At 36.7% G+C, this 21,721-nt stretch overlaps 1 protein-coding gene across 1 annotated transcript in view; it reads left to right on the top strand.

The window, feature by feature from the left end:
* The window catches only part of FANCL (FA complementation group L), a 138,122-nt gene that overhangs the window by 30,247 nt on the left and 86,154 nt on the right, over positions 1-21,721 (top strand). Inside the window, exons 4-6 of the mRNA XM_007938015.2 lie at positions 2,299-2,359; positions 13,716-13,772; positions 18,960-19,060. Coding sequence (XP_007936206.2) covers positions 2,299-2,359; positions 13,716-13,772; positions 18,960-19,060 — 219 coding nt within the window. The remainder of the gene's footprint in view (positions 1-2,298; positions 2,360-13,715; positions 13,773-18,959; positions 19,061-21,721) is intronic.

Genomic DNA, 21,721 nt, shown 5'->3' with positions numbered 1-21,721 from the left:
TCATAGTGACTCCCATTGGGTTTCCAAGGTTGTAAATCTTTATGGTAGTAGATCGGCCTATCTTCCTTCTGCAGAGTGCCTGGTAGGTTTGAATTACTGACCTTCCAGTTAGTAGCCAAAGGTAAGGGGAAAAGAGGAGTGGAGGATACTGTCCAAATTTCTGGCTGAGATCACTAAGCTAGGGAAGAAGTGATTTTTATGGATCAAATTGTGTCTTCCCAAAATATATGTTGAAATCCTAATTCTTGTACCTGTGGATGTGATCTTGTTTGGAAATAAGATTTTTTTTTATGTTAATGAGGTTGAGAATAAGTGAAGGCTAAATACAGTCCCAGGAGCTCTGGTGGCTCAGTGGTTAAAGTGGCTGTTAACCAAAAGGTCAGACATATTGGATGTGATATTTCAAGGTATTTAGTAGGTGTGGTGTTAGTGGTATGTTTGTCTGTTGATCTGCAAATGAATTGTGAGACTTAAGGGTAGAGATATATATAGAAGTTCATAGTACGTATGGAATCAGGGACCATGAAAGTGGCTAGACCTACCAGTGTCTATATGTATGGGGTGAAAGACATTATTATTAGACATTTTTATTCTCTAAACAGAATTAAGAGAGTAAGGAGGGAATTGGTCACTTGTCTGTTAGTTTGCTAGCCTGTGGTGGCTTTGGTGCTACTATGACACTGGAAGCTATGCCATTGGTATTTCAGACACCAGCAGGGTCACCCATGTGGACAGGTTTCAATGGAGTTTTCAGACTAAGGCAGACTTGGAAGAAAGGCCTGATGATCTAATTGCAAAAATTAGCCAATGAAAACTTTATGGATTATAGAAGAACACTGTCTGACTTGCTTGCTTTGGACATGTCACCAGAAGGAAACAATCAATGGAGACATCATGTTTGGTGAAGTAGAAGGCCAGCAAGGGTGAGGGAGACATTCACTGAGATGGATTGGCACCATAGCTGCAACAATGGACTGACTGGAGAATGCCAGCAATCACTATGATGTGGTGGGAGCAGGCTACATTTTGTTTTATTGTTCTTAGGTTGCTATGAGTTTGTGTTGACTCCAAAGCAGCTATATATCTATCTGTCTAAAGAGGGAATAAGTAACACTGCTGACTGTTGCAGAGGGATCATGTTAGATCTTGTTATGAATAGTTTTGGTGCAGTGACAGAAGCCAGGTTGTGTTAGGTTTTAAAATGGGTGAGTGGGTAGTTAGGAAATAGAAATAGTATACGTTCCTTTCAAGGGAAGGAATGCCCAGAGAAGGACAAGAGGTCAAGAAAGAGTTATAATGTTATATTTTTTAAATGAGAGGTAAGATACTTTAACAAGTCAGTTTGTTGAGGGAAAAATTAGCAAAACTGGAGAGGTTGAGGATACCACAATAAAGGTATAGTCAATGAATCAGAGTAACAGAGTTGGTGGCAAAGGATAGAAAGGACATATGGAGAAGGGGCTACCCATGGGGAATGCTCTTCTACTAAGACAGGAGCTAGGTACGGGCATGAGGATAGCACACCAAAAATGGAGGGAGCAATGATGGCTTGAAAAGGCCATGTTGGGAACACTCAGAGAGGGTCCTAACACAAATGGTTAAGTGCTTGACTATTAGCTGGAAGACTGACAGTTTGAATCCACTCAGAGTCACCTTGGAAGATAGGCCTAGTGATCTGCTTCTGAAAGGTCACAGCCTTGAGAACTCCATGGAGCAAGTGGAACTGCTCTACGTGGGGTCACTATGAGTCAGAATCTATTGGACAACAATCAGCAGTAACAGCAGAAGAATTAGTCACTTTAGCAATACTGAGTGCACAGAAGAGGTGAATGAGTAGATATACAAAATTAACTTATCACTACCAGCATCATTAAAAGTAAGTATCTTTTTGGTTAAATTAGTCTGTAATTTGAAGGTTATTTTGTTACATATGCTTTTTCATATACAAATTCTGTATATTATGACTAAAACTGTTGGCTATATTTAACCTCCTTTGGAAGAGAATCTAGTTCAATAGAAAATATATTTAATACTCTGGGTATGTTAAAGTTAAAAAAAGATGTACTTTTTGCATGTCAATTACTGATTGCAGTTATTTATATTTCAAAATAAAATTAGTACTGACAGTTTGAAGACAAGACTTTCAACAAGTATCAGTAGTAAAAATTTTATTAACTTGTCAGAATTATGTTTATGTCATTCTTTTGTATGTATGTGCATGTTTGTGTTAGCATACAAATTAAGTTTTTTTCCTTTTAATTCTGAGCAATGAACACTTTTGTCCCATTAAAATTTTAGATTACTATGTAGTTGGCAGCTGAGAGCAATATTAAATGGATACCATGAAGTAATACAACAGGTAAGACTTTAAAAGATTTTTGTTGTAAATATGGATTAAAAAAATACTGAATTTATTCGATTTGGTTTGCAGGATGTTGTTATAAACTACTTTAATGGTTGCTGAATTTCATAGTATCTATACATTATATAGGAGCTCTGGTGGTGTAGTGTCTAAGGCATTTCACTGCTAACCAGAAGGCTGGCGGTTCAAACCAACCAGCCACTCCTTGGGAGGAAGATTGGGCAGTCTACTTCTGTAGAGATACCGCCTTGGAAGCCCAAGGAGGGGTCACTGTGAGTCAGAAACAACTCAATGGCAGTGAGAATACATTACATAAAATATTTTCTACCTCAGAATTCTCAAGAAATCTCCAGGAAAACATTTATGTTGAAACTGATTTTCATTCTTGGTACTTTATGTTCTTCACATCCTTTCACCCTTATCCACATCTATCACTTCTTGCATAATTTATCTGCTGAGACTAAAAAGTGGTGGTAAGAAATATCCTGGCCTCATTTAGGAGTTGTAGGATATCTTGGCAGAACTGGCCCTGTAGATCCAGATTAGCAATAGTAAAAGAAGTTGTGAAAATGACTTAGGATCATGCACACTTGTATAATGAGAGTAGTTGTAAGGGTAGGATAAGTGAGGTATATACAGAATTAATTAATTCTTAACATTTGGTTCTTGTACCTGAAAATTGCCTTTAAAGATTAGAGTATCTTAAAAAAAATCACTATTACTGAAACAATGGAAAATAATGAAATGCCTCTTATACAAAATAAATGTTATTAGAACGGCATTTCCTTTGATGCTTTAGTGATTTTGGTGTTTTTCCTGATTTCTTGTTTTTCCTCTTAAGAGTCAGGTTATTGTCTGTGATAACTGACAATGACAGTCACTCTCACATAAAGCATTACCGAACCAAAAAGAAATACAAGAGATTAAACTATTTGATTTGTAGAATGTATGCTGTCATCACTGGCAGTATAATTACAGCAGTTTTGTAAGGGGATGCTTAAATTATTTCTCTCTGTCTTCTCCCCTTGCCCCCTGTGACTGAGTATATTATTGCATACTAAAGTTTAAGAAATGAATGAAACGTGTTAAAAGGGCTAAATATAATAGTAAGAACTCTAATTATGTTTCTTTCCATCAATATGCCAAGAGAGTTCTTAGAGAAAGTCCATTTACCTATGTATTTTTCCCTATTCCCAATTGGTCAAGAATTAGTTTGAGTCTTTTTTTTTTTTAAAAAAAGTTTCTTCATGCATGTGTACTATTTAGTGACATTGATTACATTCTTCAAGTTGTACAGTCATTCTCACCTTCCTTTTCTAAGTTGCTCCTCCACCATTAAGATAAATTCAATGCTCCCTAAGGTTTCTATCTAATCTTTCAATCCTTCTTTCAGGTTGTTGTTGCAAATTGATATCATATAGATAATTCTTAAACAAGTATAATGCTCATGCTCAAGGCACACTAGGTAATCTAAACTATTGTTTAGTCTTAAGAAGATTTCATGGGACTTTTTTTTTTTTTGAAAGTTTTTATTGTGATTTGACTGAAAGTTTACAGAGTAAATTCACTTTCCATACAGCAGCTCACATATACTTTGTCTCATGACATTGACTGCAATTTCCCACAATGCAACAACTCCTCTCCCACTTCCTCCCCATAGTTACCTCTTCCCTGTGTCCTTCCCTCCCATATACTCCTGCCCCCGAGCTGTCTCCCTGTGCACACACAGCCCTTCTATTCTTCATGGGACATTTTTGATGTAAAGCTTAAAGATTATCTCAAGGGGATAGTTTCAGGGATTCATATAGCCTCCATGGTTCCGGGAAGTCTGGAATCTATGAAAATTTGAAATTCTGTTCTACATTTTTCCGCTTTGGATCAGGATTCTTCTATAGAATCTTTGATAAAAATGTTTGTAATAGTAGCCGGTCACCATCCAGTTCTGGTCTTATGGCAAACAGGAGGTTATTCATGTATGCAATTACCAACACATTCCATATCTTCCTCCCAATATTAAGTCTCCTTCTTCCTCTGTTGCTCCAGACATATAGGCACCAATTCTTGTGCCTTGGATGGCTGCTTGCAAGCTTTCAAGAGCCCAGGCACTACACAGTGAAGTAGGAGGTAGAACAGAAACATTAAACATATTATTAGGGCCAATTAACTGGGCTGCCCCATGAAACCATGACCTTAAAATTCCAAATCAAGAAACTAAATCCCATGAGATTTTTCCTTGTGCATAAGCAGCCAGCAGCCTCAGCAGCTACACTTTTTTTTTTTGTCATTGAAAATATATCTGTCACATAACTTTTGCCAGTTCAACTTTTTACAGGTATACAACTTACTGACTGCAGTTATAATAATTGACTGTGAAGCTCTACACTTAATCGATGCAATATTTCCAACACCGTTGATACCCCCTTTCCCCTTCTTGCAGTACCTCTTTGATGGCATAGTGCCTAAGGCATTTAGCTGCTAACCAGAGGTCTGGTGGTTCAAACCCACCAGCCACTCTGTGGAAGGAAGACTGGGCAATCTACTTCTGTAAAGATTTGCTTCCTTGAGAACCCAAAGGGGGTTGCTATGAGTCAGAGTCAACCCAGTGACAGTGAGTTTGATTTTTTTTTTTTTTTGGCTTGCTGTCCCTTGTAACCAGTAATAAATATTGTTCTGTATAAATTTGCCTTTTCTTAACTTTTTATATAAATGTGGTCATACAATATTTGTCCTTTGTGAGTGACTTACTTTACTCAGTATTAATGTTTTCCAGCTTCATCCATATTTTAGAATATATAAAGACTTCATTTCTCCTACTGGCTGAGTAGTCTTCCATTGTATATACCACATTTTGTTTATCCATTCATCCATTCATAGGCATTTAGGTAGCTTGTACTTTTTTGCTACTGTGAATAGTGCTGCAGTGAACATTGGTGTACAAGTTTCTATTTGGGTCTCAGCTTTCAAGTCTTTTGGGTATGTACCTAGAAGTAGAATTGCTGGGTCATATGGTGGTTTTCCATCACTCATCTGTCTGTCATACTGTGGTGGCTTGTGTGTTGCTGTTAGGCTAGAAACTTTGTCACAGGTATTGGAAGTATTATAATGACAGAATAACCTTTGAGATGTTTTAACAAATGGAGCAGCACTGGAAGCACTCACTTGTTTATAACAAGAAAGTTGGAAGACCTGGCCAGCTGACTGGAAGAGATCCATATGTATGCCCTTCTAAAGAAATGTGATCTGACAGAATGTAGAAATTATCAAACTATATCATTAATACCACACGCAAGTAAAATTTTGCTGAAGATAATTCAAAAATGGTTGTAGTAGTATATTAACAGGAACTGCCAGAAATTCAAGCTGGATTCCAAAGAGGATGTCGAATGAGGGATATCATTGCTGATGTCTGCTGGCTTTTGGCTGAAAGCAAAGAATACCAGAAGGATGTTGACCAGTGTTTTATTGACTATGCAAAGGTATTCAACTGTGTGGATCATAGCAAATGATGGATAACATTGCAAAGAATGGGAATTGCAGAACACTTAATTATACTCATGAGGTACTTGTAGATAGGCCAAGAAGCAGTCTTTTGAACAGAACAAGGGGATCCTGCATGGTTTATAATCAGGAAAGGTGTGCATTAGGGCTGAATCCTTTTACCATTCTCATTAAGTCTGTATGCTGACCAAATAATGTGAGAGGCTGGACTATATGAAGAAGAATGCAGCATCAGGAATGGAGGAAGACTCATTAACCTGTGATATGCAGATGATACAACCTTGCTTGCTGAAAGTGAAGATGACTTGAAGTACTTACTGATGAAGATCAAAGACTACAGTCTTCAGTATGTATTACACTTCAACATAAAGAAAACAAAATCCTCAGAAGTGGGCCAATAAGCAACATTGCCATAAATGGAGAAAAGATTGAAATTGTCAAACTTTTCATTTTTCTTGGATCCACAGTCAACACGCATGGAAGCAGCAGTCAAGAAATTAGAGGTCATATTGCACTGGGCAAATATGCTGCAAAAGACCTCTATGAAGTGTTGAAAAACAAAGATAACACTCTGAAGACTAAGGTGTGGCTGTCCTATGCCACAGTATTTTGTGTTGTCTCATATGCATGTAAAAGCTGGAAATGAATAAGACTGAAGAAGAATTGATGCATTTGTATTGTGGTGTTGGTGAAGAATACTGAAAATAAGCATGGACTACCAGAAGAATGTACAAATCTGTCCCAGAAGAAGTGCAGCCTGAATGCTCCTTAGAGGTGAGAATGGCCAGACTTCATCTTACCTATTTTGGTTATGTTGCCAGAAGGGACTATTCCCTGGAGAAGGATATCATGCTCGGTAAAGTAGAGGGTCAGCAGAAAAGGGGAAGACAGTGAGATGGATTGACACAACTGCTGCAACAGTGGGCTCAAGCATAGCAAGGATTGTAAGGATGGGGCAGGACTGGGCAATGACGCCCCCCGTTCCACATCCTCTTCTGAAGTCAGCTTGCATTTCTGGAAATTCCCTGCCAATATACTGCTGCAACCATTTTTAAATTATCTTCAGCAAGATTTTACTTGCATGTGATATTAATGATATTGTTCAATAATTTCCACATTTTGTTGGATCACCTTTCTTTGGAATGGGTACAAATATGGATCTCTTCCAGTCAGTTGGCCAGGTAGCTGTCTTCCAAATTTCTTGGCATAGACAGTAAGTTCCTCCAGAGCAGCATCCATTTGTTGAAACATCTCAATAGGTATTCTGTTAATTCCTGGAGCCTTGTTTTTTGCCACTTTATTCAGTGCAGCTTTGACTTCTTCCATCAGTACCATTGGTGCTTGATCATATGTCACTTCCTGAAATAGCTGAATATCAATCAATTCTTTTTTGTACACTGACTCTGTGTATTCCTTCTGTATTATTTGGATGCTTCCTACATCATTCAATATTTTGCCCATAGAATCCTTCAATACTGCAAGTTGAGGCTTGAATTTTTCTTCAGTTCTTTCAGCTTGAGAAATGCTGAGTATGTTCTTCCCTTTTGGTTTTCTAACTCCAGGTCTTTGCACATTTCATTGTAATAATTGATTTTGTCTTTTTGAGCTGCTGTTTGCAATCTTTGAAGTGTTTAGCTCTTTTATCTTGTCATTTCTTCCATTTGCTTTAGCTACTCTGTGTTCAAGGGCAAGTTTCAGAGTCTCTTCTGACATCCATTTGGTCTTTTCTTCCTTTCCTGTTTTTTTAGTGACCCTTTCCCTTCTTATATGATATTCTTGATGTCAACCCAGAACTTGTCTGGTTTTTGGTGTTCAGTGCATCAAATCTGTTCTTTCAATGGTCTCTAAATTCAGATGGGATATAATCAAGGTCATATTGTGGCTCTCATGGACTTGTTTGAATTGTCTTCAACTTCAACTTGAACTTGCATATCAGCAATTGATGGTCTGTTCCATAGTCACCTCCTGGCCTTGTTTTGGCTGAAGATATTGAGCTTCTTCATTGCATTTTCCACATATGTAGATCTGATTCCTATGTATTCCTTTTGGCAAGATCTACCTCTATAGCTCCTGTTTATGTTGTTGAAAAAAGGTATTTGCGGTGAATAAGTTGTTGGTCTTACAGAATTTTGTAATGTGATTCCTGGCATCATTTCTATCACCAAGGCCATATTTCCAACTATTGGTGATTCTTCTTTATTTCCAACTTTTGTATTCCAGTCACCAATAATAATCAATATGCCTTGATTGCATGTTTATTCAATTCCAGAAATTGACAAATATCTTCAGTTTCTTCATCTTTGGCTTTAGTGGTTGGTGTGTAAATTTCAATAATATTAGTATTAACTGGTCTTCCTTGTAAGCATATAGATACTATCCTCCATGATTTAGAGTTCTGTCAAAGAAAGGAAGCAATGTAAAACTTAAGCATTTTCATTGCTTTGTTTTATTCTGTGGTTATTTTATTTCAACTATAAAGATTTTAAAGGAAATGGAACCTAACCTATCTTGCACTGACAGCATTGTACTTCAGGATAGATCTTGATACATTCTTTGTCATGATGAGTGCTGTGCCATTCCTCTTTTCAACTTGTCATTCCCAGCATAGTAGATTATATGACTGTCTGATTCAAAATGACCAAAACCAGTCCATTTCAGCTCACTAATGAATAAGATATTGATCTTTATGTGTTCTATTTCATTTTTGAGAACTTCCAATTTTCCTAGATTTGTACTTCGTGCATTCCACATTCTGATTATGTGAGGCATAGATCCTGTTTTATTTTTTGCATGTGGAAATTCAGTTTTCCCAGCACTGTTTATTGAAAAGTGTCTTTTCCCCTCATCAAATAGAGTTAGCATCCTTGTCAAAAATAGTTTACCATAGATGTGTGGATTTATTTCTGGACTCTCAATTCTTTTGCATTGGTGTATGTGTCTGTTGTAGAAATACCATGTTATTTTGATTTCTGTAGCTGTAGAGTATCTTCTGAACTCAGGAAGTATGTGTCTTCCTACTTTGTTCTTGTCTTTCAGCTCTGTGCTAGCTATTTGGGACTTCATGCTATTTCGTATAAAGTTGACGATTGGTTTTTCCATTTCTTCAAGGAAAGCTGATGGAATTTTGATCAGGAGTGTGTTGTATCTTTAGATTGTTTTGGGTAATATTGACATCTTAACAATAGTAAGTCTTCTAATCTATGTTGCATTAGAAAGTCCAGGTGAATATTAGTAGTCTTTCCTGGTATCATTTTCAACTTTAGTAAAATGGTCCATGGTTCAGCACACTTTTTCTGTACTGGAACATTAAATATTTCCTGCTTTGGGAGTCTGTTGCAACTACTCAGCTCTGTCCTTGTAGTGCAAAAGCAGCCATAGATAATGCATACACCAATGGGCATGGCTTTGTTCAAATAGAACTTCATTTGCAAAACCAGGAATTGGGTTAGATTAGTCCTGTGTGCTATAGTTTGCTTACCCTTGAGATAGTTTATTACTTGTCTGTAGTAAACTAAGGAGAAAAACATACAGAGGAAGGGAGGGTCAAACATTTGTTCTGTTATGTATTCAAAATTGTGTTAAGATGTGAATCATATATCTTCATGCATTGCTGAAATATTTTAGAATCTTATTTTGCTCATCTAAAAGTAAACAAACAGATTCACGTGTTGACTTTGTTCAGAACCATGTGGTAATGGTACAGTGTGTAACAAAAAGGTAAGAAATGATAGTATTTTGATTTCAGGCCAAGAAATGATTTAGAGTTCTATCAAAGAAAGAAAGCAATGTAAAACTTAAGGATTTTCATTGCGTTCTTTTATTCTATGGTTATTTTATTTCAACAATGAAGACTTGAAAAGAAATGGAACCTAACTCTTTAATATTCATTCTGCCTTAGAAGTAACTGACTTTTTGACATCTTCTTGTAACAGTTCTGACTTTTGAATTAAAATGGGTTAATGATGAAAGGAAGGTGCCCTGGTGGCACAACAATAAGTGTTGGCTGCTAACTGAAAGGTTGGCAAATTGGAACCCACCCAGTGGCTTCATGGGGGAAGGTCCTGGTGATCTGTTCCTGTATATTACAGCCTAGAAAACTGTAGAGCCAGTTCCACTCCGTCAGAAGAGGTTGCTCTGTGTAGAAATTGACAGTATACAACAACAACAATAGAAGGACAGAAATAATTACAGATTTTTGTAAGGCCAGGAAAGAATCAAAATAAAATTGTTGATTAGTATTTGTTAAATGTTCTCCCTACATTTTTTAGTTGTATGCATTTTTCGGATTTTTTTTTTAACTTTTTTTTTTTGTGATTTAGGTCAGATTTTACAGGCACATTCGTTTTACAATCAGCAGTTCTTACACATTTTGTTTTGTGACATTAGTTACACTCCCTGCAGTGTAATCTCTCCTCTCATTTCTTCCCTGTGCTTACTCTTTCCTGTGTCCTTCTTGCCTATGCGTTCCTGCTTCCCAACCTTTCTCCCTGTACATATCCTGCCCTTTTAATCTCCCGTGGTTGACTGTTCTAAGGAACGCATCTCTGTGGTGTGGTTGTTCAGCTCGGAGGCCTGTCTGTTGTTTGGCTGAGAGTTGAGCCACTGCAGTGACTCCAGTTCCAGGCCTGAAAGATGACTTGGGGCCATAGTTTCAGGGGTTCCACCAGTCTGTTCTTTATTATGATTTTGAGTTTTGTTCCACATTTTTGTCCCACTCTAATCAGAATCTCCAATTTTGATCCCTTTCTGAGTGGTTGACATTGGTAGCCAGGCTCCAATCATCTAGTTTTTCTGGTCTCAGGGTCATATAGGCTGAGGTTGTTATGGTCTGTTAGTCCTTTGGACTGTTTCCATGCATCTTTGATTTTCTTTAGTCTTCTTTGCTCCAGATGAGGAGAGAACGATAGTTGCCTCTTAGATGGTCGCTCATAGGCTTTTAAGTCCCCAGTCGCTACTCATTGAAGTTAGGTGTATAACAGTATGTTTATACACCCCACTGTGCCAGTTGAGCTTGATATCCCCCATGACCATGGTCACCAGCCTACAGGCCCAGTAACTCACCCCCTCAAGGTGCTTAGTTGTGACTAAGAAGTTATCCTAACTTTGCCTCCTGTTATGTTTAAATTGCATGTGGACGTTTTTATAGCACATACAAATACATATTTAGGAATATCATCTGGCAAACTAATGTATTTAAAAAAATAAAAAAACCCAACAAAAACAAGCTCAACTGCTGTCAAATTGATCTTGACTCATGGCTACTCCTCGTTGGATTTCCTAGGCTGTATCTCTACAGAAGTAGATTGCCCAGTCTTTCTTCCGAGGAGTGGCTCGTGGGTTTGAACCACCAGTCTTCTGGTTAGCAGTGACAAATGCCTTAGGTACTACGCCACCAGAGCTCCCATGGTCATGGGTATATTCCCATTCACCTTTCCATACCTGATCTTCTTGCCTGCCTAACTGTATGTCTACCTATAGATTAGTGTTTGCTGTTACTGATAATGCAGTGTTGTGTATGCAGTAGTATTTGTCTTTACTGTACCTGTTATGCACCTCTCTATGTCTTCCTTTTCCTTAGTGATATGGTGCTAGTCACACACTTTTGTTATATTGCTTCTCCCTTCACCCATATCAAACTTGTCTCTTTATTACCCTATTTTCTCTCCCTTCCTCCCCCCTTCCATGTCTTCTTGTTGTTGTTAGGTGCCGTCGAGTCAGACCCGACTCATAGCGACCCTTCCTTGGGTTTCCAAGGCAGTATCACTACACAAGTAGATTGCCCCATCTTCCTTCCGAGGAGTGGCTGGTTGGTTTGAACCGCCCGCCTTCTGGTTAGCAGTCAAATGCCTAAGGCACTACACTACCAGAGCTCCTCCTTCCATGTCTAGTAACCAACAAAGGAAATTTCCTTCCCTGTGTAAACTTTTCCTTTCTTTTTATAATAATTGACTCTTATAATATTTGTCCTTATATGATTGACTCATTTCTTTCAGCATATGTCCTCCAAGTTCATCCACATTATGAGGTGTTCATATTCTTCGTTATTCTTTAATGTTGCGTAGTATTCCATTGTGTGTATGTACCATAGTTGGGTTATCCATTCATCTCTTGATGGGGCTCTTAGGTTGTTTCCATCTCTTTGCTATTGTAAATAGTAGTGCAGTGAACATGGGTGTACATGTATCTATTCATGTTCTGGATCTCACTTCTTTAGGATATTTTCCTAATAGTAGAATTGCTGGATCAAATAGTATTTCTATTTCCAGTTTTTTAAGGAAGTGCCATACTGTTTTCCACAGTGGTTGTAACGTTTTATAGTTCCACCAGTGGTGTATGAGAATCCCAATCTCCCCACACCCTCACCAGCATTTGTTATTTTCTGTCCTGTTGAACTTTGCTGTTGTTGCTGGGGTGAGATGGTATCTTATTGTTTCTTTTGATTTGTATCCTCTCTAGGGCTAATGGTTGTGAACATTTCTTTGTGTGTTTGTTGGCTGCCTGAATATCTTCTTTGATGAAGTGTCTATTCATGTCCTTTGCCCATTTTTGGTTGGGTTGTTTGTCTTTCTGATGTTGAGGTGTTGAGGTTCTCTATAAATTTTAGCAATAAGTCCTTTGCTGGATATGTCATTGCCAAATATTTTTTCTCATTCTATAGGTTCTCTTTTCACTCTTTTGGAGAAGTCCTTTGATACACATAAGAATTTAATTTTTAGAAGGTCCAGTCATCTAGTTTCTTTTCTACTGTTTGTGCATTTTGGATTATACTTGATAGTTTATTTATGCCATAAATTAGGGCCCTGCGTTTGCTTCTGTATTTTTATGTTTGATGAACTTGTAGTTTTGGGTTTAAGATAGAGATCTTTCATCCACCTGTGTTCATTTTTGTGTATGGTGTGAGATAGGATCTTGTTTCATTTTTCTGTAAATGGGTGTCCAGTTTTACCAGCACCATTTATTAAAGAGACAGTCTCTTCTTCATTGAATGAGTTTCAGCCTCTTGTCAAAGATCAGCTTTCCTTAGGTGTGTGGATCTGTTTCTGGATTCTCAGTTCTGTTACAATGGTCTATGTGTGTATTATATAATACCAGGCTGTTTTGACTACTGTGGCTATATAGTAGGTTTTAAGATTGGGGCATGTGAGACCTCCTGCTTTGTCTTCTTCAATAGTGCTTTAGTTATCCGAGCTCTTTCCTTTAAAATAAATAAAATAGGCAGTTGTTTTTACATGTCTTTAAAGACATGATGGAATTTCATGTCTTTAAAGAATATTGTTAGAATTTAGATTGGGATTGCATTGAATCTATAGATTGCTTGAGTACTATTGAAATTTCCTAGTGTTTTGTCTTCCTGTTTATGAGCATGGCATATTCTTCCATTTATGTACTCTGCTTTTAGTATTGTTCATTGTGATTTTTAAATTTTATCCTCTTCCCACTCTTATTCCCTTCCTTTCTTCTTTTATTCTCTCTCCCTTCTTTCCTTTTTCAATAATGATATGATTGGCTAGATTTGCTAAACTTGGCAGTAAACAGTGTTGATGAATAGAAGAGTATGTTGTTGTTGTTGTTGTTGTTATTTGCCGTCGAGTCGGCCCTGACTCATAGCAACCCCTCCTTGGGTTTCTGAGGCGGTATCACTATGGAAGTAGGATTGCCCAACCTTCCTTCCGAGAAGTGGCTGGTGGGTATGGGGGGTTGTAACTGGTATTTTTATACAATTCAGTATCTCTCACTAAAATAAATTGAAGGCTCTCACAATGAAATTGGTAAGTCAAATATATCTTATTTCAATTTGGTAGATGAAATATTCTTTGAACAAATGAAATTAATTGGAAATGTTGTTTTGATCTAGAGAATGCAACACTCTACTGATCTAATGAGCTTTATGATGGAATTGAAGATGGTTTTGGTAAGAATTAGTTTTCTGATACTGTTATATTCTTTAAGTATCAATTGTTTCTGTGATTCCTTTTAAAACTAAATCTTCTCAACTCTTAGTCATTTAATGTTTTGTTTTACTGTGTGCATAAATGTGGATGGTTCTTGACTTGAACTGCATGAGAAACAGAGTGGTTGGTAGAACCATTTTGATTGTATCACCTTGGGTACATTTGGCACTAATGTTGGGCAGGTGGTGAAGAAATTAAGTGTATTCCTGGCCTGTCAAAGTATTTAACATCTAAAGAGAGATTAAGTAGTCACACTTAAAGATACATTATATAAATAATTTTGTATATAGCTTCAGATTTCAGAAAAATTTATTAAGTTTCATGACATATGGTATTTGATTATTCATAATCAATTATGATTATACATAATCAATTATGTATAAAGTACTTAATTATTTAGTTTATCCTATAGACATTTTGTCCTTTTAAAAAAGAAGCCTTTTTATTATGCATATTTTCCACGTAAACAAAAAAAAGAAGAGGAAAGAGTACAGTGAATACTCATTGGCCCCTTACTTAACATCAACATTTTACCAATCATATTTTCTTCCCTACTGTTTTAGGGGAAAGGATTAAAGGAAATCCTGGACATTGTACCCTTCCTCCATAAATATGTCAGTATATATCTCTAACACCTATGTGCTTTTTTCTCTGTTTTTAAATATAATGTCATCACTCCAACAAAATTAACACTATTTCCTTATAGATGCTTTGAATCAATATCCAGACAAGGTCTACACTTTATATTTAGTCGATACACATTTTAAGTCTTAGAGTATAACAGCATCTCCTCTTCCACCACCCTTTTTTTCTCCATGCCATCTTTTGCTGAATAAACAGATTATGTATTCTATAGTATTCACACCTTCTGGATTTGTTTTATTGCATCATTGTGGTATCTTTTAAAATGTTCTTCTACCTATATTATTCATTGTAATCATCTACAGATGATTATTCATTTGATTCGTGTGTTCTGTTAAGAATATTTGTTGCTGTCTTCTTCCTGTTGTATTACATCAGGAGACTGATGTCTGGTATGTCTGGTTTCAGTAATGTCAAAATTGACCAGTGGATTTAGATCCATCTTAAAAAAAAAACAAAACAAACTCACTGCCATTGAATGGTTTCTGACTCACAGCAACCCCCATTGGGTTTCCAAGGCCGTACTTCTTTACAGAAGTAGATCGCTCAGTCTTCCTTCTATAGAGCAGCTGATGGGTTTGAACCAGTGATGTTCTGGGTGACAGTTAAATACCTTATCCTCTACACTACCAGAGTTCCTTTAGATCCATCTAAACCCCATTAATCTATCACCTAATGGTTTTAGCATCCAGTGATGATCATTACCTACATCCAGCATTTCATTAGGAGTTACCATATGGTGATCTAAATAATTCCATCATCTCTTCTGCATTCATTTGCTGAGACTCTTCTATATAGAGAACTTTCCCATCAGTTGTTTTGTTAGCTTAAGGTACATTCTTACTGGACAGATGGAATAAATGCTTATTTCTTTCCCTCTTTTTTTTAAAAAAAATCATTGTTTAGAATAATAAGTTGGTACGTAATAACTGCCAAAGGAGACTAATGATGTATATTTGTTAGTATAATTATGAACTCATGGGGTTTATATACTAATTTTAGTCCATTGTAGTCATTATTTTTTTATACTTATGTTGCACCATTTTTGGTCATAAGCCCCTTCATGTTAGCTTCTGATTTCTTTTAACACAACATAAGCTTCTTTGCTTTCTGGCACCTGTTGACCTAATCTTACCTGTTCACCCTGTCCCAGATCCTTAGTCAGGCATTTCTCCACATGGTCATGGTTTCATTGTGAGAAGTGGTGTTTGGATGCCACAGTTTGGGAATTAGAATGCTGGTTGCTATTGCTTTCAGATCTTTTCAGTGGGTAAAATTTGGGAAAAATACTTTTTAGGAAAAAAATAGTTAATTGTGAGTTTATATTGATATTTCTGATTCAAAGTCAACATTGTAGGGTTTTTATTTTGATTTTTATGCTTGTATATCATTTATTCTGAAAGTCTTGGTTTCTAAGGATGTTAATATAATGATTTATCTGCTTTATCTACGTATATATTTATTTATATAAAAATAGCAGTACCAGTATTGGTACTGACAACTGAAAACAGTTTGATATTTCTTTATGGTTTTTGAGACCTGTTTGTTCTTAGCAGTAACTACCATATATTGAGGATTAATTGTTAGGTTTTGTTCTGAGTTCTTTATTTTATCCCTCTGAGCTAGGGCTTTGATAAAATGTTTGCAATCCAAAATAAACAGTTTAAAAGTGATGTCTAATGTTTAATTTTTGAAGCATGGATTTATGCAACACTAATAATGATCAAGGGAGCTCTGGTAGCATAGTGCCTAAGGCACTTGACTGCTAACCGGAAGGCTGGTGGTTCAAACCCACCAGCCACTCCTCAGAAGGAAGATGGGGCGGTCTACTTCCGTAGTGATACTGCCTCGGCAACCGAAGGAGGGGTCGCTATGAGTCGGGTCCGACTCGACGGCACATAACAACAACAACAACAATAATAATGATCAAAATTAATTACAGATTTCATCAAAGAATCATAATATAATAACCTTAAGAAAGTTGAGGTGAAGATATAAAGCATACTTTTGTTCACTTACCTGTGACACTGGAAAAAACTTTGGAAATTTCATCTTTGTATTGTAATTAATAAGTTATTCTTATATGAGGATTTATGAAAACCAGAGTAAAGTATATTAAACTCTTATCACTGTAACTAACTTTGGTTGTATGTCACAGCTGTTTGTCATTTAATTTGAAAGAGAAATTGTTTTAAAATAAAATATTGAGATTGACTTGTGATACACAATATTCTATTTAGTGCATTTGTTATTTTTTCAGAGTAAAATTGAGATTCTGTAATTTAGCTTTACTAATGAAAATATGAGCAGAGTTGGTGATTGTGTATGCTAAATTAATATACTGTACTTAAAAATGTCAGAAGTATTACTTTATTTGTTGAATGTTATTAGCAATAGGCTTATTATAATATTGTAAATGAAGTTATTGGGAAGGATGTCCAAATGGAATCAGTAGTTACTGAATTTATTCAGGATATTTCACAAATCACCCAGAGAGCTTACTGAATATACACAAGTTCAGTAAATATTCAATAAATGAACAGTTATCTATATTTCAAAAGAACATTGTGAGGGTAGTTTATTTTATTTCAATTTTTTTTCAGGCCTAAGGCCTGAAGACCAGTGTATGTTAAAGTGAGGATTTAAAACCCCTATGTAGAGCCTGTGCTGCTTCTACTATGCACCGTTACCTTGTTTTGTACTCCACGAAGAATGTGTTGCTTCTCTGCCTTTGCCCTAGTTCCTGTGATAATTCTAGACTAGTAGTAACTTGTCTAACTTAAGGTAGAAGGCAGAGTTCACACATGTCATTAACTTGGATGAAAAAAAAAAAAAGATCTAGGTCTCTTTAAATCTTCAGTATTTGTGGCTTAGCAGTGATTGAAATTTCTGAATAAAAATAGTAATATCAAATGAAATAGTGTGTCACTTTTGCATGTGCATATACAGGAACCATATTGACCATAAATATTTTATAAGTAACTACTAAACTTAATAGTACAAAATTTATTTTTATAGACCATCAGCCTATTTATAAATAAAACAGATATTTTCTATAGGTTTTAAAAAATGCAGTCTATTACTTGCCTTCTATAAGCTTACAGTCTTTTAAATCCATATGTAGGTGTTCTGGGTTTTACAAACCTGCTTTCACAATTCATTTTATCCTAGAGCAATTTAGAACTAGATTAGTAGTTAATAGCCTTGATTTTTAAATGCTGTTTTGTAAAATCTCTTTTTTCTAGTGTTACCTCAATTTAATAGTATCTTATCCTTAGTGAAAAACACAAAACAAACAAACAAAAAACTCTAAGGACTCCTAATAAATTAACCTCATACTTAAAGGAATGAAAAAGAGTTAAACCTTTCATTAGAGCTATATTTTCCAGAAACATTTGTAATTTTTAGAGTTGCTCCCATCTGGTTTTGTTATTTCTTGGGTTGCTTTCTCTTTTGAGTTTATTCCTTTACTTTTTATACCACCTTTTGATATTCCAGACCATATGAGCATCTAAGTAATTTTTGGATACATTTATTTTTATTTTCTAAATAAGACATTTGTCTAGTTAGCAATTTCAAAGTAATTGCTAGTTTTCCACCTCAGTAATTCTAGTGATGTTTGTATTGCTTTTAAAAATATGTAAATTTTGGTTTTGGTTGGAGGAACATAAACCATCTTAATGAGGTCATAGGTTACCCTAGCAGGAAAAGGGACTGGAATCTAGCCAGATGAATGGCAGAATACTTAGACCTAATTAAAAGAGTAGTAATGAGCTCTCGTGGTACAACAGTTAAGCACTCAACTACTAATTTAAAGGATCATGGTTCAGACCCACCCACTGGCTCTGCAGGAAAAAGACCTGGCAGTCTGTTTCCATAAAGATTACAGCATAGAAAACTCTGTGAAGCAGTTCCACATTGTCACATGGGGTTGCTATGAGTTGAAATATACTCGAAGACACCTAGTGGCAACAACAAGGGAGGAGTAATAGAGAGTTTAAGGGAATGAGAGAAATTATCAGAGAGAAATGTTTATTATTATAATGATTAATTTTGATTTGGAAGAATGTGGTTCATAATGGCATATAAATATATTAGTCTAGGCAATGTACTTTGAGTTCAGGCTTTGCGCATATGTTTTTTTATATCAAAACATCATACCCACAGGGGTAGAAAGGAAGAAAGGCCTTGAGAATGAAGGTTTTTTGTTTTTGTTTTTTTTTAATTAACTTTTTTCATTACCAGTAAGCATAGTAGTCTAGGAGAATACGAAAATATTAAAATCTTCAGTTCTTTTCATAGGGTGATAAGTGATATTTTGCATGACTTTCAGTGCAGTCCTTTAACTTTTTCAGGAAAAGGGTATTGAGCCATTTACATTTTTTATAAAAATAGTTGGGACTTTAGTTAAGTATAAAGAACATTGTGAAACTGTATTCTGTAATCAGGTGTTAAAAATACATTGTCAAGCACTCCACAGCTGATTTTTTTTTTTTCTTTAACAGGAAGTTGCTTTAAAGAATAAACAAGAGCTACATGCATCACCTCCTCCTCCCCAGTTCTACTCACACCTTATTCAAGAGCTAGGAATGCTTGGTTGGGACAAGTATGTCTGTTTAAAAATATGATTTCAAAACATCTTTGTTACACATTTCAATTTGAATATATTTCCAGTTTTAGCATTTTTTTTATAACTGTTTTTAATCAGAAGTGTTTCATTGTTGTTAGAGTATCTGATTTTGATTGTGGCTGTGAATTAAAGGGATGTTATCCTAAAAACAGGAAAGGACAGAAAAAGGCCAGGGGGACCAGACAGAGTGAGGAGTCAGAGGCAGGGATCCAGGTAAAGGGAGGGAACCCAGGCCACATCCCATAAGCGCCAAGGTGGGAAAATTGGGGAAAGGAGAGAAAAAGGCCAGGGGGACTGGGACAGAGTGAGGAGGCAGTGGCAGGGATCCAGGTAAGGGGAGGTTGGAGAGTTTTCAAATAGCTAAGGGAGACAAACTTGTCTGTCGGTTTGTCCTACTGTGGTGGCATATTGCCGTGAGGCTTGAGGCTGTGCCACTGGTGTATCAAACCCAGTAGGGTGCACATGGCACACAGGTTTCAATGCGGCTTGCAGACTGAGACAGAGTAGAAAGAAGGAAGAGGCCATCCACTTCTCAAAGAATTAGCCAGGGAAAACCTTATGAATAGAAGAAATAGAGAAAGACTGTCTGATACATTACTGTGCAACTTTATGAGTAGCGCAGAAATCTTGTCCAATACAGAGCAGGATGATGAGCCCCTTAGGGTAGAAGGGTCTCATAATACAACTGGGAAAGAGCGACATCATCAGAGTAGAACCTTACTGATATGGATAAGGTAAAGTTTTTGAGAGTTCCATTTGCTGATGTGGCATGACTCAGAAAGCTACAAACATCTATTAATAATCGGAACATGGATTGTATGAAGTATGAATCTAGGAAAATTGGAAATTGTCAGAAATGAAAAGGAATGCATAAAGATTGATATCCTAGGTGGTGGTGGTGTTATGTGCCGTCGAGTTGGACGTGACTCATTGGGACACCTCCTTGGGTTTCCGAGGCGGTATCACTACGGAAGTAGATTGCCCAACCTTCCTTCAAAGGAGTGGCTGGTGGGTTTGAACCGCCAGCCTTCTGGTTAGCTGTCAAGTGCCTTAGGCACTATACTACCAGAGTTTCTAGTCATTAGTGAGCTGAAATGGATTGGTTTTGGCCATTTTGAATCAGATAACCATATGATCTACTATGCTGGGAATGACAATTTGAAGAGGAATGGTGTGGCATTCATCATCACAAAGAATGTTTCAAGATCTGTCCTGAAGTACAATGCTGTCAGTGATAGGATAATATCCATACTCCTACAAGGAAGACCCATTAATACGACTATGATTCAAATTTATGCACCAACCACCAAAACCAAAGATGAGGAAATTGAAGATTTTTATCAACTTCTGCAGTCTGAAATTGACCGAACATGCAATCAGGATATGTTAATTATCATGGGTGACTGGAATGCAAAAGTTGGAGACAAGGAAGAATCACTAGTAGTTGGAAAATTTGGCCATGGTGACAGAAATAATGCTGGAAATTGCATGATATAATTTTGCAAGACCAATGACTTACTCATTATAAATACCTTTTTTCAACAACACAAACAGCGACTGAATACATGGACTTTGCCAGGTGGAACACACAGGAATCAGATTGACTACATCTGTGGCAAGAGGTGATGGAAAAGCTCAATATCTTCAGCCAAAACCAGGCCCGGAGCTGATGGTGCAACAGACCATCAATTGGTCATATGCGAGTTCAATTTGAAGTTAAAGACAATTAAAACAAATCCACAAGAGCCAACATATGATCTTGAGTATATCCCTCCTGAATTTAAAGACCATCTAAAGAATAGATTTGATACACTGAACACCAGTGACCGCAAACCAGAAGAATTGTGGGATGACATCAAGAACATCATCCATGAAGAAAGCAAGAGGTCACTAAAAAGATGAGAAAAGAAGACCAAAATGGAGGACAGAAGAGGCTCTGAAACTTACCCTTGAGTGGAGAGTAGCTGAAGCAAATGGAAGAATTGATAAGATAAAAGAGCTGAACAGAAGATTTGAAAGAGCAGCTCGAGCAAACAAAGCCAATTACTATAATGAAATGTGCAAAGACTTGGAGTTAGAAAACCAAAAGGTAAGAACATGCTCGGCATTTCTCAAGCTGAAAGAACTGAGGAAACTATTTAAGCCTCAAGTTGCAATACTGAAAGACTTTATGGGCAAAATATTGAATGATGCAGGAAACATCAAAAGAAGATGGAAGGAATACTCAGAGTCACTGTACCAAAAAGAACTGGTAGATCTTCATCTACCGGGAGGTGGCATATGATCAAGAACCAATGGTACTGAAGGAGGAAGTCAAAGCTGCAGTGAAGGAATTGGTGAAGAACATACTCCAGGAATTGATGAAATACCTATTGAGATATTTCAGCAAACAGATGCCCCACTGGTAGCACTCACTCGGTTATGTGAAGAGATTTGGAAGACAGCTACCTGGCCAACTGACTGGAAGAGATCCATATTTGTACCCATTCCAAATGGGTAATTCCACAGAATGTGGAAATTATAGAACAATATCATTAATGTCACACGCAAGTAAGATCTTACTGAAGATAATTCAAAAATGGTTGCAACAGTATATTGACAGAGAACTTCCAGAGGTGCAAGCTGGATTCAGAAGAG

The sequence above is a fragment of the Orycteropus afer genome, unplaced genomic scaffold (genome assembly GCF_000298275.1).
Source record: "Orycteropus afer afer isolate SDZICR_OR568_19922 unplaced genomic scaffold, OryAfe1.0 scaffold00046, whole genome shotgun sequence".
Lineage (NCBI taxonomy): Eukaryota > Metazoa > Chordata > Mammalia > Tubulidentata > Orycteropodidae > Orycteropus > Orycteropus afer.
Note: the sequence above shows the minus strand (reverse complement) of the source record. Positions and strands in the feature narration are given on the sequence as shown.